Genomic DNA, 17865 nt, shown 5'->3' with positions numbered 1-17865 from the left:
GTGTTTTTGAGATTTAGCTAAACAAACAAAAGAAAGTGGTCCTCAATTTCCTAATTCAACTAATCTTAGAAAAAGGTGGCTTAAATCTCTCAAAGAAAAAAAGTTAATTGATTACAAAATACATGGAAAGTTGACTTTCACACATTAATCCATGACATGAAACAAAATTTCACATTTTCGATTGAGGAAAAGGAAAACTGAATGTGTTTTTGTTTAAATTAGTAGTTGAACTTTTCTTTTTTAATGAAAGCAAGGTTTTAATGAGTTTTGTCTGACAAGTTTTTCTTAAGAAAACCTGCTTCTTATTTTTGACCGCCGCCAGTAGAGGGCGAAATACTTTAAACTAGCAGAAAAATAAAAAGGAAAAGAAGAATCCCGGAAGTGTTTAGGATGTAAACATTGCGGTCATGATCTTAGCAACTTGACCGCTACATTATTCAATTTAAAGTCAAGCTTTTGTTACGCAAATTAGCATTAACCTTCCTATTTGTTTTAACTTACAACCGTTTTTTAGAGATTTTACTTTGGGTCCCCTTGACAACAGAGTCACCGAGAGCAGAGAGGTTCGGATCTCTCACCTGTCTGCGGGCACCATGCCGTATCTGGGCGGAGAAGAGACCGTAAGGGAGCTGAAGAGAGCTCTATCTAACCCCAATGTCCAGTCTGAGCCGCTGCGGTACAGGAACACCGTCCTCAGAGTCGTCAGGTACCTGCGGAGGTTTCTGCTCACCTGAACGCGTCATTCAGAGCGCGAGCACGCAGCTCGAGAGGGGAAATGAAGCCAGGTTGATCATTAATACTCCTCTAAAGTGAACAGAATTGCCACCGTTTGAGTAGAAACCCCATCTACGAGTAAAAAAACTCCAAAAAATAAATAAATAAACACATGAATTGACTTTATTTAGAAGATTCAATATCACATCAATAATAACTTTGTCCTTTAAACAATTTCTTGATATCTTTTTAGACAAGAAAGGACAAAGACAAACAAACGAAAAATAGCCAAATTGGAAAAAAATAAAAGATCATTTGTTCGTCACATTTAGATATATGTCTACACAGTTGTGAGTAATCAGATTACCACAGCTTCACCCTTAGTCATGTCCATCATCTATTCTTTCATGCAACTTCTTCTCTTTTTTGAAAGTGTGCAGCATCGGCAGCTTCTGTAAACGACAAAACGTAGAGAAACCGTCAGATCCTCCTCTGTTCATGACACATAAGGAACCGGCTTATCTGTAACCTGGTTAATTGATAATCTGAACAAGTCTACAAGACTATTAGAAGCTCCTGATTTTATGGGCTTCGTTGAATATTTAAAGTTATTGTTGGTCTTCTGCTCTTTGACTCCAAACCTCGGGTCATTTGTTTGAAGCTGTGGATATGTGGTTTATGTTCTTGTAGTTCTTTTAAACTGTCTTGTGGGATCCAAAGTTTTTATATTAATGACGTCACATAAAAAGAGGGCATGCAGAAAAGAATTCTATAGTGGATTAGTGAAGATGTTTCTGATATTTCACTTGTTTTCCTTCCTCCACCTCAGAGCGATGTCTCAGGGTGTGAACGTGTCAGGCCTCTTCAGTGAGATGGTAAAGGCTTGTGCCACGGTCGATGTTGTCCAGAAGAAGCTCGTCTACATGTTTCTGTGCTCCTACGCCTCTTTGAACCCCGAGCTTTCTCTGCTGGTGATCAACACTCTGAGGAAGGACTGCCAGGATCCCAACCCCATGGTCCGCAGCCTGGCCTTGAGGAATATGTCCAACCTCCGGTGAGCTCAAGTCATTTCTGAAGTCATTTCTGTAGCTGATGGAGTCCTGACTCCTTATGTCTGTGGGAGGTAGGTTGCCCAGCCTGGTGGAGTACGTGGAGCAGCCTCTGACTGCAGGACTGAGAGACAGAGCAGCCTGTGTGCGGCGGGTGGCTGTGCTGGGGTGGGCCAAGCTGTACAACCTGCAGTCTGGCTCTGACATTGGTAAGTTTTCATCCACATGGAGAGGAGGAAGACAGAAAAACGATTAAACCATCTGTACTTTTGCAGCTCAGATGTAGAGGCAGAGAGGATTTTATGAAGCTTAAAAAAACAGAATAATGTCTTAAAGACTCCAATAGAAATAGTGTTTTAACATGTTCTTGTGGTATTTTTCACAAGATGGAGGACAGACAGAAAATTTAGGTCAACATTGCATTTCAGAGTATTTCTTTATTCAAATTATTGTGAATCAGGAGCAGATGAAAAAAAAGGGTTTTCTGTTGCACAGGTTGGGGATGTGAGGGGCTGTAAGAAAACAGGAGAGCATGTTAACAGATGGATAATGGGAAAGGTGGGCGGGCTTGCTCAGCGCTGCAGTCCCGCCCAAAACTCGTAGGCGAAATCCTAATGAACTACCGTGGCTCTTCAGTAACTATGTCCTAGAAAACTGCGTTTTTTTATTTTGGCATAAAGTGGCATCATCATAATAAAATACCAATTGGAACGCTTTTAAATAGATCAAAAGATGATCGGATTTAAGAAAACTTTGCACACCACAGTAAAATGAAACAAAAATAAATCGATGGAATAAAAGCATTGCACAAAAGTGCTTAGGCATACAATGGAATAATTGAAAATTCTATAAATGTTCACGCATAACTCATAAAAGTTGCCCTCTGATCATCTTTTGAAATCTTTTCCCAGTGGTCCTAAAAATAATAAAAGATTGTATTTTTCTTTGCATTTCCAGACGCTAAAAGCGCTTACAGTGTGTCCATTATTCATTCAATCCTCATTCATACTTGGTGATGTAGCTACAGATGTAGCCACAACTGCCCTGTTCGCGCCTACGGCCCCTGTGACCATCACTGGGACATTCATACACATTAACACAACAGTAGAGCCACACTGGAGCCAGGAAGGGGGAAGTGTCTTGCCCAAGGGAACGACGACGGTTGACTGGGGGGAGCGGGGATCAAACCACCATAAAAAGCTACTTTATATTTAGAAAAATATGTAGATTTTCTTTGTGTTTCAGTTTTTATTAACGACAAAAAACAATGGTAATTTTTAAAAGTAACAACATAAATTCATAGGAGTGTAGTCGATTTTTTTTTAAAGGCTAAGTAAGACTTTGTGGCTCCTACAGGTTTCTAGCAAAGAGAATTGGGCTCTTTTGGTGTTGATAGTTGGAGACGCTCTCCCTGTGGCTGCAGTATCCATGTGATTCCACCGGGGGCATCAACGTCTGGTTTGTGGTCACCTCTTCCAGATGCTGCTGTGGTGAACGAGCTCTACAGCCTCCTGAGGGACCCAGACCCTGTGGTGATGGTCAACTGCCTCCGAGCTCTGGATGAGATCCTGAAGGAGGAAGGGGGGGTCGTTATCAACAAGCCCATCACCCATCACCTCCTCAACAGGTTGGTGCAGAGTTGGAACCTCTGGAATCCAATCTGTCAAATGTGACGGGTTTTTATTGTTTTTACTTTATGCTTTCATTTGAGTCCTTTTGGTGTTTATGTTGCTTTATTTTTTAGTCCTTACACATCAAAACCAAACCAGCTTTTTATTACACATAAACCCTGGAGAACCTGACACTTTAAAGTTATATAATCAACAGTTAGTTATTTAGAGTTAATTTGACCTTATTTTGTTTGTTCATTTTGGGTAGCAGCCAATAAAACGACAAAACAAACAATTAATTAAAAAAAGTAAACTGTGGCCAAACATGACCATTGTGCGTCTCCAAGGTTACAACTAAAAAAGAGTGTACATTAAGTAAAAAAAAAAGTATTTGAATAATTTTTAGTTTTATTCAAAAGTGAAGTATTGTCCACTTTGTGCTGAACAAACAAAGATCAATTCCAGGAAACATGTTTTCAAGGTTTTCTGCACCTTGTTGCATATTTTATTATTTTATTCTCCTAGTGAGAAATGAAAATCTAAAATCATATTTGATTGAATTATTATATTAATTGCTCACCTATTCAAGTTCATTCTATTTTTACTTTCTCCATTTATGTATCTGAAAATCCACTGTAAGGAGCTGACTCACTGATGGTCACTCCTTTATTATCTGAGTCAAGCGCTTGAAATCTAAAAAACACAGATGAAAACACTAAGAAAAAAGTTTAAGAATAGATTTTGTGTTGTGAATGTGGTCATGATGATCATTGATTTTGAAAGACAGAATACTTGGAGAAGTGTGGACAAGCTCTGTGGTAAAAGAAGGAATGGATGCAAAGGCTCTGCCGTGGTCATGTGACGTAAAGTCTTCGTCTTTAGAATGAAGGAGTGTGACGTCTGGGGTCAATGTGAGGTGCTGAGGGTCCTCCAGCGCTACCGGCCTCAGTCAGACGACGAACTTTTCGACATCCTGTCCCTGCTGGACGCCTCCCTGGTCAGCCCCCACCCTCCGGTCATGGCTGCCACCCTCAGCCTCTTCCTTAGCCTCTGCGCTGACCTCCCTGCTGTGAGCCTGGCGGCCCTCGAGCGAGTGTCCGGCCCCCTGCTGGCCGCCTGTGGGAGCGGCTCCAGGGAGATGAGGTTCACGGCCCTCTGCCACATACAGGTCAGCACGAAGATAAGTCCATTAAAGGAATAAACTGGTTTCTATTAGAAATATAAAGTCATTTGAAAATCTTAAGTTAGTATTTTTTCCAGGTTAACAAATGAAGAATCATCTGCGAATTCTTTTAAAACAGATATTAATATCTTCTGCATTAGAGTTGTCATATATTCTCCAACTGTTGTTGGATCTAAATTCCAAAATTCGGGTAAATTAAGTCAAACTTGTCTTTGTGTGCTTGAAGCTGCTGATGCGTTCTGTTCCCGGCCTGATGGGGCCACATTTCAAGCGTTTCTTCTGTGGCTACGCCGAACCAGCCTACATCAAACAAAGAAAGATGCAGGTGATCTGTGTTTTTTGTCTCCTCAATGTTTGTTTCCTCAGTTTACTGTGTGGAAATATATGTATTCTCACACAGATTAGAAATCCAGTCTGTTAAATTGGGAAGTTAACTGTACTGGTTTAAAAACTATTTTTTCAGCAGACTCCTGGCCTGTTGAAACCACTGAGTTTTTCTCAAAACTAAACTAAACTGCATCCACTGCAGCATTGTATGAATAATAATTCAGCGACCACAAAGTCCCACTTGAACCTTTAGAAAAATACACTTTATTTCTGTTTTTGTGAACTTTAAGCCATTCTTTTATAAAATGTAGCTTTGAAATTCTTTCAATTAAAAGACACCCTGTATCAAGTAAGAGCTTCCTGCTGCAGCAGATTTACTTGAATAAAAAATAAAGGTAAGTCAAACATGGACTTTTCTATTTGGTGAACCTTGATCTTTTTTGCTCCTTTTTCTGTCAAACAGAAACACGATAACATTCGTGTAGTATCCAACAAAAAAATCTGTCTACTTTAAGCATATTCTAAGAATAAATCCCTCAATAAATTAAACCTGTTACCACCATTTTGCTTAGTTATCTGACATGTTAAAACCCGACATAAATAACAACCCAAACTCCCAAAATTAACCTTATTTATTCAAATGGTCAGCATTTTTTTCACAATGGAGGGATAAAAGAGCAGCATGCATCTCTGGAGCCTCAGGTTGTGGACCACTGGTCTTGACAAATTCATACACAACGAAGATTTGGATCAAGTTCCTTTCAAAAGAGTTAAGGTAGACAAACAATTGCTACCATTATCAGAAGTGTAAAAGAATACATGATTAAAGTTTTACATTTAACTTAAAAAACACAGATATCCCTATAGGACATTAAGCCATAGCTACAGTCGCTCTTATGGGCTGTCTGCAGGTGAAAAATATCAAGGTCGTAGACCCGTTGGTGAGCCAAAACCTTCCTGTACATTTTTTTTCAAGGGTAAGTAAGGGTGAAGTAGGTGAGATGCAGGCGTGTCAGAGATGTTTCCATTTTTTCAACCCCTCCCAACCAGTTAGTGCTGTTTGTGGGATAATTATTGGCTCCTTATATGCAGCCTGACTGTTAGAAATGAGAAAATGAGACAATCAGGGTGTAGTGTGTGTGTGGACATCCTATCAAATCTCCTGCACACTCCATGCTGCAGCGTTTGTGGGCGGTCCTTAAGGAGCCAGCTCTTACACCTTACTAACGACTAGAGTGTGGCAGTAGGGCACCTTAGCGACATGTTTGACAGGTGTGTGCATCTTACATGATCCTTATGAATACATCACGAAACAGTTACCACATGCATGACATCCCGTGAGGTGTCTGTATGAGCCTCAGGGGAATTGTGACACGTCTAGGCTCCCCTTCTCTCTCCTCCTCTCTGCAACCCTCCACGGACCGGGCCTGCCAAAAACCGGTACGGGTCAACCCCCGTACAGGTGCATGTGACTAAGGCTTAAGCCCTGCCAGTAAAAACCCGCAGGAAGCATCAGCAGTGAGGTTTCTTTGACCAGTGAACCTCTCGTTCTGCAGATAATGGTGGAACTGGTAAACGATGAGAACGTTTCCATGTTACTGGATGAACTGAAGGGATATTGCACGGATGTCAACACCGATACGGCCCAGGCTGCCATCCAAGCCATAGGTGAACCACACTGACAGATCACTTTTGTGTGTTATAAACGTTTGCACACATGCAAACGCTGTTATAAAAAAAAAAAAAACCTCTTTTTTTGTGAGTCAAAATATTGAATTCAGAATTCAACATTTGATCCTAAAAGTTTCAAGTTTGCTATCTTTGCTATCAATGCCTACACTTTTTGTTTCTGAACGTGGAAACGACCCTTTACATTCAAAAATATTTTCTTTTTTTAAATTCTTTTTGGTCATAAATTAATTGTTGTATTTCACGCTTTCTTCACTGTTAAAGGCTTATCTGATTAATGAATAGTAAACACAGGGAGAGGTTATTCAGTGCCTCAGGAGCCTAATGTTCTGTGATTACTGCAGGAAAGGTCAGCTCACAATAGTGTATGTGCATGCAGACTTTTGCAGCTACATCCTGTTCCTGCTCTGCCAAACACCCCCCCCCACACACACACACACACACACTTTCTCCTCTGAAATGCAGGTCACATTGGACGCAGCTACAGCGACAGATGTCTGGAGATCCTCACTGGTCTGCTCGGCCTCAAACAGGACCACATCACCTCTGGTAAAACATGGAGCTCTCCATTTCTGCCCCACATCCTCATGACTCACCCTAACCCGCCCCACACCCTCACACCCCCTCTGTCTCCTCAGCGGTGGTGCAGACGTTGCGTGACCTGGTGTGGGTGTGTCCTCAGTGTAGCGACACCGTCTGCAGCGCTTTGGAGGGCTGTGAGGAAACGCTGCAGGACAGTCAGGTTAGAACTGAACAACACAACTCAAAACGCACATTCATCATCAGTTGTTAAACTGCTTTGCACATTTCTCTAATGACCTTACAATCAAATGCATAATTTAACATTTTATTTTGCTTGGTTCGATAGTTTACTCTTTTTAATTGAAGCGTAGTTTAGAATTTTTATGAATTCCTATTATTTAATGCAGTATAGTTCTGCACTGTTCAGCGCTTGAACGTAGCAGAACTGTGCAGCAGAACAATCATTCCTTATGACTTAATTCAATTTAACTGAGCTTTATTTACAACTGCAGAAAGTAACAAAAATGGTGATATACATATTTTGCGATTTAAGTAAAAAGGAACAAAGAAAAGGAAAAAATATATATTTAGTAATGCATATTCACTGACTAGTGCTATTACTTTAAAAACATATAGAGCCATATTTTTAAAATAGAGAGAGAGAGCTGGAGGTTGCAGAGATGATGATGCTGAGGTTCTTTGTGGGAGTAACCAGGACGGCTTAAGAATGAGGACATCAGAGGAATAGCACATGTTAGAGGTTTTGGAGATAAAGTCAGAGAAGCCAGACTTAATTTTTATTATTTTTATGTTCATTGAAGAGATGAGTTCTGAGTTTAGATTTAAAACCAATTTTTGACTGTATACTAGAACTGGAGCGAGTGAATGTCCCATCACTTAGAAAATGGCTTTCCTCCAGCTCCAACCAAATGAAGTCAATTCGGTCGCCATTTTTTCCCCCAATATGGACGCCACCATGTTGGAACCAAAAATTGTCAGTATGCAGAGTCGGTCTGAATCAACGTTTCCATGGTAACCACTCTCGCCAATCAGGACTGAGCTTGTTGGGAAGGCCACACCCCTACCATTTGAAAGCGAGTTACACAAAATCTGTCAATCAAACGTTGGAATGTTTGACGTGGGGACCAGCAAGCTCCGCCTACTGTTACTGAGGCATCCGATTGGCCAGTTTGAATAACTTCAACTAAAGCAAAAAATCACTTATAACATGAGGATTTTAAAAAAAATGGTAAAAAAGAGTTATCAGAACAAGAATGGTTATTCTGACCAGTATAATGAATGAGTAATCGCTGTTTATTTCTCTTTTGAAGTCTATGCGATTTTGACTTATTGGAACCAGCAGGTACTTTTTTTTTTTTTTTTTTTTTTTTTTTTTTTTTTAATCTTTTACCAGGAAATTCCATTGAGACTACATCTCTTTTTCAAGGGAGACCTGGGCCAAAGGGCATCAATACAAAATAAAGTACGGTTAAAACAACTGAATAAAAATACATTACAAAATACAAATGCAATAAAAATTGAAATGATCAGTAGGACAATGACTAATAGGTTAATTAAAAGTGGTACAGATAGGTCAAGGGTGACATGTGCATGTTTCTTTTTAGAGCTCAGAAAGTTTTGCTTTAAAACAATTCAAGGGAATAAGGTCACTTAAATGCAGAGAGTTTTGAATATTATTCCAGGAAAGCGGAGCAGCAATGGAAAAGGCTGTTTTTCCTAATTCACTGAGGAATCTAGGGACATGAAGAAGCAATTTGAGTGAGGAACGAGAGTTATATATATTGTTAACAGGAGAAAGAAGACAGCACAGATATTGAGGTAGTTTGCAGAGAATGGCCTTAGAGGTGAATATTAGCCAGTGTTTCTGTCGCCTGACTTTGAGTGAAGAGCAAGAGAACAGAGAGTACAGTTCACAATGGTGGGTTCTGTATGCAGAGTTTGTGATAAAACGCAGGGCACTGTGATAAACTGTGTCCAGACTACGGAGAGTTGACGAGGCAGCATTCATATACAGAATGTCCCCACAATCCAAAATTGGGAGGAAAGTGCTCTGAACAAGTCTTTTCCTCACACCTGGGCTTAGACAAGATTTATTTCTGTAGTAGAAACCCAGAAGTGCTTTTAGCTTTTTTTAGCAAGTGGTCAGTGTGAGAGGTAAAAGACAATTTGTCATCAATCCACACACCCAGATATTTATATGAGGACACTTTTTCAATTTCCACCCCTTCCAAAGTATGAATATCCGCCTTCAGTACGTCATGTGAACGAGACCTGGAAAATATCATGAAATGTGTCTTTCTAGCATTTAAGGTCAACTGTAATTGATGAAGAGAAAACTGAAGTTTATTGAAGGCTTCCTGAAGCTCGTTCACAGCAAGATGGACCGAAGAAGCAACTGTGTAAATGATGGTGTCATCTGCATAAAGATGGAATTTAACATTTGGCAAATGACTACCCAGGTAATTTATGAAGATGGTGAACAGGATAGGAGCTAAGATGGATCCCTGTGGGACTCCACTATTGATGTTCATAAAGTCTGATTTTACATCTTCAACAATCACACACTGGGTTCTCTGTGAGAGATAATTTCTAAACCACCCAATAGCAGAATCACCTATACCAATAAGACTTAGCTTTTGTAGAAGAAGCTGATGGTTTACAGAATCAAAGGCTTTAGATAAGTCCACAAATAGGGCTGCACAGTGCAATTTCTTGTCTAGGGCATTGATGATGTCATTCGTTACAGATACAGCAGCTGTTACAGTACTGTGGCCTGATCTGAAACCTGACTGAGTTTCGTTTAGAACCGAGTTAGATGCTAAAAAGAGTTTTAGTTGAGAATTTACATGGGATTCTAGGATTTTTGCAAGAACTGATAGTTTGGAAATGGGTCTGTAGTTGTTTAGCTCGGATTGATCTCCACCTTTCAAGAGAGGGAGAACATGAGCTGCCTTCCAGACTTTGGGAATTACGTTTGACTGAATACTCAGATTAAAAATATGGGCGATGGGTTCAACAATAAAATCAGCTGCAAGTTTTAAGAAGTAGGGGTCTAAATCATCTGGACCAGGAGTTTGTTTTGGGTCAATAGCTTTCAGAGACTGTAACAACTCTGAATTGGAAATTGGTTGAATGACAAATTTGATTGCATGAAAAGATGCAGAAGACGCAGTAATAGAGGATCTGAATGACCAGACACTGGTGAAGATAAAAGAGGAACTAATGTTTGTTAAATTGTTTTGCAATTTCCTCTTTCTGTTGTATAGCAACAGAGTTCACTACAAGGTTTGCTGGTGTAGTTGATTTCACATTTTGTCCAGTTAACATTTTGGTTTGTTTCCAGAATTTATTGGGATTTTTAAGATTTGTTGAAATAGAATTTATGTAGAAATCAGATTTAGTTTTCCGAGTCAAAGAGGTGCATTTGTTTCTCAGGGCTCTGAAGGTGATCCAGTCAGAGTTTGAATTAGTAAATCTTGCTTTGGTCCAGGCAGCATTTCTTTCTCTGAACATGTGTAAAAGTTCTTTTGTGACCCATGGATTATCTCGCCCAGAAATCCGACATTTTTTGACAGGGGCATGTTTGTTACAGATTTTTAAAAAAGTCTCATGAAAATGTTGCCAGGCGCATTCTACATCTTGAATTAACTTAATGCGATGAATATCACAGTTGTAAAGATCATGAAAGAAAGCCTGAGGCTCTAATTTTTTTTACATTACATTACATTTTAATCTATGAATGTGTTTGTTCATGATAAAATTTGTTCCGTTAGAGATAAAATGTAACCAATTCTGAGGTGCAACATATTGAAATGTTGCTTTGGGGATGCGATATGGAATTGGACAGATCTGATATTTTTCTTCTTCATAGACTTTAGTTGAAGAATATTGTAAAACTGTTGGAGAAATTATACTCTCAGAGGCAAGATTCAATGAAATCTCTGTGGGTCCAAGGAGACATAAAATCCATAACGCATAACACATGAAAAACATTTTGAGCAAATACCTCCAGAAACAAGAGACAGGGAAATGAAGAAGCAGTCAAGACCAGGAGGAAAAATAGCCTAGTCCAGTTGTTACTGGAGAGCAGCTTTGGCCTGGTGGTAGCTGCAGAGCTGGTATGTCCTGGAGGCTGGAGAGCTGGTGCAGCCTGGTGGCTGGAAAGCCGGTGCGGCCTGGAGGCTCAAAAGCGCCACAGGAGCTCTTTAAAGTTGTGATTCCTTTGTGTGGCCGAAACGTTCGGCTGTCAAACTGGAACGGCCGGTGTTCCTGTTTCGAACGCCAGGGGGTGGAGGGAACCACTCAGTCCAGTTCTCATATTCAGTCAGTGAAGACCAAAGTGAAAGGAGTTACTGTAAACAAGATGGGGGTAACAGAGGTGTGGATGGACATGGATGTAGGGAGAGAGAGGGGTGGAGATGGTTAATACTGTGACAGTGAAAGTGTGCTGACCGAGTAAAATTATTGATGTATTCAAACACTTTCGAACCAGCCTCACCAGCTTATAGAGCGTATATAGAAATCCAAGTTTCTCTAAAATGAAGAGTTACAGCTCCCTTATAGATTTTAGAAACTTTTATGTTTATATCTGCAAACTCAGATACGGGTAATTAAAGTATAAAGTCTGCTTAAGTTTCACCTTTTCAGACCTCTGTTTCACTGTCAGCTCCATGAAAGCCAAAGTCTCTAACTTTTACACCGCAGAAAATAGATCTGAGTCTGACTTGGCTCAGCAACAAGAATTTGACTTTTGTTGATAATTTTAGAAAGGCGCACAAAGCATAAACACACTCACTCAGATAGACACATATGTTAAACAGTCTGCCTCACTGCTACTAAATATACTTCATGTTCTCTGTCCTTTTACTGTCATTTCCCTCATCTCTGTTTAGAGTTTAACTCACTTGTGGAGATAAATGTGGATTAGGGATTATGTGGTCTGTCAAAAATACTTTCCTGGAGATTATGAGGAAAAAGAACCATTCAGAAATTCGTTCAGATCCTCCTGAAGTGAGACCAAAGCACACATTGCCCACATTTCTCAGCACAGATGTACCTTCGAATGACATTTATGAGCATTAAGTCGGGTTCACATATTTGGAGTTTTGTCAGGACACAGGGCTGCACGGTGGTGTAGTGGTTTGCACTATTATAAAATGAGACATACCCTGGTTTGACTCCCAGCTGGGTTCTTTCTTTGTCAACTTAGCATGTTCTCTTCATGCATGCATGGGTTATCTCCGAGATTTCAGATCTCCTCCTATAGTCCAAAAACATGCTTCTTAAGTTAAGTGATCTGTCCATATTTTCTCTTAGAGACTAGTGACTCCGCCCACCTTAACAGCATTAAAAAAAAGTCAGTTTGATTGAACAAAGGGAAGATTGAAGCCCTGTTGGGTCAATCCACCTGCCAATCATCAAAGCACGATCATAATGCCCAGATTTTTAAATTTAACTTTTTCATTTAGGATCAGTTGATATTAGTTTCTCGTTTATAATTAGAAAAACTGTTACATTTTTTTGTTTGTTTTATCTCTTTAATGGTGTTTTTGTGTTCTCGTGTCCTTTCCTGTTCATTAAGAACATATGAAGAAATTGCATTTCTGAGTATTTTTTATTTCAAATAGTGAGAATCAGGAGCAGATAAAAAAAATTGAGTTTCAAAAAGAGTTTATTTGTGATCGGCAGGCAACAAGCTCCCTGCTCTGCTCCAATATAGCTCCAATATTTCTAACCATTTTTGTTGTACCGCTAATATTAGGTTGGGGGTGTGAGGGGCTGTAAGCTAACAGGAGAGGGTGTAAACAGATGGATGACGGGAAGTGGGGGCGGGCTTGCTCCACACCAACCACTGGGAACGCTTTGAAAAAAGGAGTGGGACTTTAAAACTTCAAAGGAAATGATGATGATGATCAAGCTCTGCCAGCATTGTGTTGCTTCTAGAAACCTAAATGTTCCTTTTACTGTCCGTATCTGTCTCCAGGGCAGGCAGGCCTTGTTGTGGCTTCTGGGTGTGTACGGAGATGGGGTTTCCAGCGCCCCCTACACTTTAGAAGCATTCATTGACGGAGTGAGGAGTGAAGTCTCTTTGGGAGTAAAGATGGAGCTTCTGACGGCCACCATGAGGCTGTTTCTGACCCGGCCTGCAGAGACCCAAGACATGCTAGGAAGACTGCTGCACTATTGTATAGGTGTGTGTAAGTGTACAAAAAAAGAGAAGGAGATACAAATGTAGATGGTTGTTAAAGCATTTCTTTATCTCAGAGGAGGAGACGGACATGTGTGTGAGAGACCTGGGGCTTCTCTACTACCACCTGCTGAAATGCGGGGTAGAAGAAACACGGAATGTCCTCCAGGGCAGGAGGTCGGACCCTTCTTTGGGCGTTCTGATTGGTCGCCCAGCGGAGCCCATCAGCCAGTGGGCGTGTAGCTTCAACACCCTGGAGCCGCTGAAGAAGGGTGGCACCGTGACACAAACAGCCAGCAGGGGGAGCCCTGAACATGAAGCCTCAAAACCCAAGACTGCCGTGGAGCTTCCTGAAACTCTGGACTGCAGCCACATCCACACTGATCCTCCTGGTGAGTTTGGACAATAAAGGGCTTCTTATATGTTACTTGATCCCTTTGACAAATAATAGGGGAACCTTGATTTTCCTCTCGATTTGTGAAATTATTATTTTTCTGACTCAATAAACCAATTCAATAAAACTAAAATCTGATTTTATTGTTTTTTTAAAGAAACCTTCAGGTAGCACCTTGTCTCCTATTCCCCTCTTTTGGAAATGCTGGAGACTAAAGTTGTCGGTTGTGTAGTTTTAGGAAAGGTGGTGTCAGGAAACTGACCCTTTGTTGTTCACCTTTCGGCATATCCCTTCAGGAGTAAGCTCTCTCACATTCGTACAGGTAGCTTGGCAGAAATTTTTATGCCGGATGCCCCTCCTGTATTTTACCCAGGCTGGGGACAGGCACAGGGAGATGCAGACGGCCATAGCGCAAAGAGTCTTGACCAAGGAGTGGATAAAGCTCATCGCGCCCTCTGGGAATCGAACCCTTATTTACTTGACATTTTTCAAAACAAAAACAGGGTTAAAAAAAAAAACTTTCATTTATTTTTCATCTCAAAGGAAAGGATTTTAGAAAATCAAAAGTAAGAAAAAGATTTAAATTGATCTTGTGTTTTATTATTGCTTTGTATATATCCAATATTATAGAACATTCAGGCAATCTGAACTTCATTTTTTATGTGTCCATTATCCCTTTTTAATGGACAGCCTGCACCCAATCAGAATTGAATATTTACTCAAACCATGCTATATACAAATAATAGATGAATGTATAATGTTGTCCTCTGGTTGAGGAAACAGAAAAAAGAATGCAGAAAGCAGTTCATGCTTCCTGGCATCAGCTTCCCTTGACGAACACCAAGTTGAACTAAAATCCATCCCTTTCCTTTTTCCAATCTATTCTCATACAGAAGGTTAAAACCTTTGCATCTGTCAGTTTGTACAGACCTAATTCAATAAAGGAAATTGTGTTTCTCCCTCTTTAGAGCACAGAGTTTTCCCAGAATGTTCCTTTTTTCCGCCTCCTGACCTGCTCTCCCCTGCAGATTCAGCGAGTACAGGTCAACGCTCAGACTCGGCGGCAGAACTCCCTGCGGCCTCGCTCACTTTGTCGCTGTCGCCGACCCTCAGCCCGGAGGAGTTTGAGCGCCGCTGGCTGCAGCGATGCAGCCTGCGGTCAGAAGAAGGTAAAGAGAGGAAAAGGATGTAGAAATCTTTAATGTTTATGGTTCAGACTTATAATGTATTTGTTTCTATTTTTTTGAAAGCTGCTGAAGAAAGCAATGACTTCCTGCAGACAGAAGACCGGATCTACTGCTCCGCTGTGCTTCAACGTTCTCCACAAACCCTCCAGGCTGCCATGCAGCTGGTCAACATCCAGACTCTGGCCTTCACGCCGCCGAGCACGCTTCCTTGGAGGGTCTTCTTTTACACACACACTGCTGGCACACCTGCCAGCACACTTATACTGGGAGAGCTGCTGTATGCCGGAGAGGCAGATCCCACACCGAAAGATGAGGAAGAGGAGGAGAGGAAGGCGGATGGGGAAGCAGCAGCTGAAGAGCTTACAGGGAGAGAAGACAGACAGGTGGAGGTGAAAGTGACTCTGAAGCAGCAGCCAAAGGATGAGGAAGCTGTGAGAGCATTCCTGTCAGTTCTGAGCACTGTATTGCACACTCTGTCCTCAGAAAGACATGACGAACATGCAGCCACACACGTGTAACTCACGCCTCGTGTAAGGTTTGATCCCACGTTCCAAACCAACCTGTAACTGATCAGCCTGAAGCCCCGAAAAACAAACTGAAACGTTCTCATTCTGAAATATTAGTTATTGCAGTTGAACAAGAGGAAATGATTGGATGATTAAAGACATGGGAGGCGGGCAGAGATTACTTAAGAGGTAACCAGATTATCTGCTCAATGGATCTGAGTTTAAATGCAAAAATAATAAATTAGTTAAAAAAAATAATGAAACAACCAACATATTTAAGTGTAACTTTATTTAAAGACCATTTTCCTGTTGCAGAACACATGAAAATATAATTGTAGAAATAACAGTACAAATAACAGTAATAAACATAAAAAAACAACACATAAATATTATTCAAATCAATTAAAACCATTGTCTGTATAAGAAAACTGGACTAACTATTAACTAACTGTTCCCCTCACGTTTTAAACAGGAAGTACCCGCTGGTTCCAAGAAGCCAAAATCCTATGGACCTCTATAGAGAGCTAAACAGCTGTTACTATTTTTGATCTGATACTTTTTTAAAACATGTTCTTGATAACCTGTTTTTTCATGTTTTTTTCTGTAGTGTAAATTATTCAAGTTACAAACTGACCAATCAGATGCCTCAATAAAAGCATGCGGTGCACCTCAATGTTTGATTGACAGATTCTCCTGAGCCCGCTTTCACGGGTGACGTCACACTCGCTCAGTCCATTTCTCTTTAACAGTCCATGATTAAAACCAAAGAAAGTGTGAAAGTTACTTAACAGTAAAGCTTAAATGATGTGTTTTGGGTTTTTTGTTGAAGACCTCCATGGTAGACGAGGCCCTGATTGCTTCTTGCCTCAGGTCGTTGCCATGGGTTTCCTCTCTGACCCCGGAAACCTCCAACAGACCTTCACCTAAGGACCTGAAGGATCATCTGAAAGCATTTCGGATTAGAAAGAAGTCTATATCTCTAAGCAGAGATCTATACAGACTACAAAGTAAATGCAAATAATAAAAAAGCCTAAAGCTGATTCAAACAATCATAAAAAAAAATCTAAATTTGCCATCTGAAAAGTAGCTGAATAACTGTAAACAAATTTTCATATGTAGCTGAAAATAAATATTTACATTTTAGGGGGAAAAAAGATGTTAAATTACTGGTACTTGAAGAAAATGCTCACCAACCATAGAAATCTAAATGGTGTTTAACAACATTAAAGGGTATGTTGGAAAACTAAATTACCTCAAATATTGTTCCTCAAACAGCTACTTTTATCTCCCAATAGATCCAGAATACTGGAACTACAATAGTTTACTTATTTTCAAATACAACTTTTACCTTCATGATTCACTCAACAAACATTTGAACCTCTGCCCCCCCACCCCCACCAATTCTGGCCTCAATCCGCCTCTCATCCAAGCTGCTGTCCTGCAGTATTGTTCTAAAAGCCTGTTTAATGCATGAATTACTGTAAGAGTGTTTCTCAGAGGGATTATTTCCAACTGTTTGTGGCTAAAGAGCAGACAAGTGAAGTGTAAGCTCGTCTATCCGCTAGCCATACCTGCTTCATCCTGTTCGGGGTCAGAAAGACGATTAATATGGTTCAGAGGGACGCCTGCAGATGCTTTGGACCATCACACGTCACTGAAATATCATCCAGTTCTTTGGAAGTTACTGCAACTCGTGTAAAAAAGATCCAAACAGGAAGGTTTTCCGTCAAATGTTATGTTGTAAACATATTTTCACATGTTTGAAAGAGAATACTTCCAAGCACAAATGACATTTTAGGACGTGTGTGGTGCTGTTGTTTCTTTTTTGTTGTTGAAATGTTGAAATACTTGTTGAGGATAAACTGCTAGTTTCTGTGAAATAACTTAAAGAAATGTGAACTATACATTTTGGAGGTCTGCATTAAAGTCATTTTCTTTAAGAATGCAACTAAAATGTTTTCTTTTATGCATAAAAAAATCATCAAAACATTGGTCATCTATTTAATTAAGCAATCAGACAACTAACTGTTAGAGGCAATATCAATGTAAAAAATATGGTTTCTTTATAAAAAGAAAAAAACAACCTTTGGTAACAGGAATGCGTTTGTGAGTTTTGTATGTATTTGACTACTGAGCTACATTCAAATTTAAGGTAGCCGATAAATGAAGCTTCTTCTTGGACTGGGACAGGAAACCGGAGTCCCTGGAGCAGAAGTGTTCCAACTGGGACTTGAACCGAGGTCTCCTTGTGAGGCAAAAGCACTAACCACTGCTACACCGTGCATGCAGCCCCAAGGTACCCAGGTACCAGCAATATAGTCTTGCTAGTATAGGTGAGCTTAAAAAACAGAAAATATACAACAAGATATACGTGGATCTATTTGCAAGTGGATGCATCAGAATGGAGCAGAGTTTGTAGCACTGACATAATTACCATAGGCTTTTTCTAACTGCATTTTTTCGTCTGTGCCTGATT

General features: G+C 40.3%; 1 protein-coding gene across 1 annotated transcript; it reads left to right on the top strand.

Moving 5' to 3' along the window:
• Positions 1-93: 93 nt before the first annotated feature.
• ap4b1 (adaptor related protein complex 4 beta 1 subunit) lies at positions 94-17335 on the top strand. The gene is made up of 13 exons (XM_004070582.3): positions 94-706; positions 1544-1768; positions 1842-1972; positions 3243-3390; positions 4256-4541; positions 4783-4881; positions 6440-6551; positions 7038-7121; positions 7211-7314; positions 13099-13306; positions 13380-13694; positions 14725-14865; positions 14947-17335. Exons 1-13 carry the CDS (start codon positions 594-596, stop codon positions 15399-15401), a joined length of 2421 nt encoding a protein of 806 aa, XP_004070630.1. The 5' UTR covers positions 94-593; the 3' UTR covers positions 15402-17335.
• The last annotated feature ends 530 nt before the right edge of the window (positions 17336-17865 follow it).

Source organism: Oryzias latipes, chromosome 7 (genome assembly GCF_002234675.1).
Source record: "Oryzias latipes chromosome 7, ASM223467v1".
NCBI lineage: Eukaryota > Metazoa > Chordata > Actinopteri > Beloniformes > Adrianichthyidae > Oryzias > Oryzias latipes.
The sequence above is the reverse complement of the archived record's forward strand: the minus strand, read 5'-3'. Positions and strand labels throughout refer to the sequence as shown.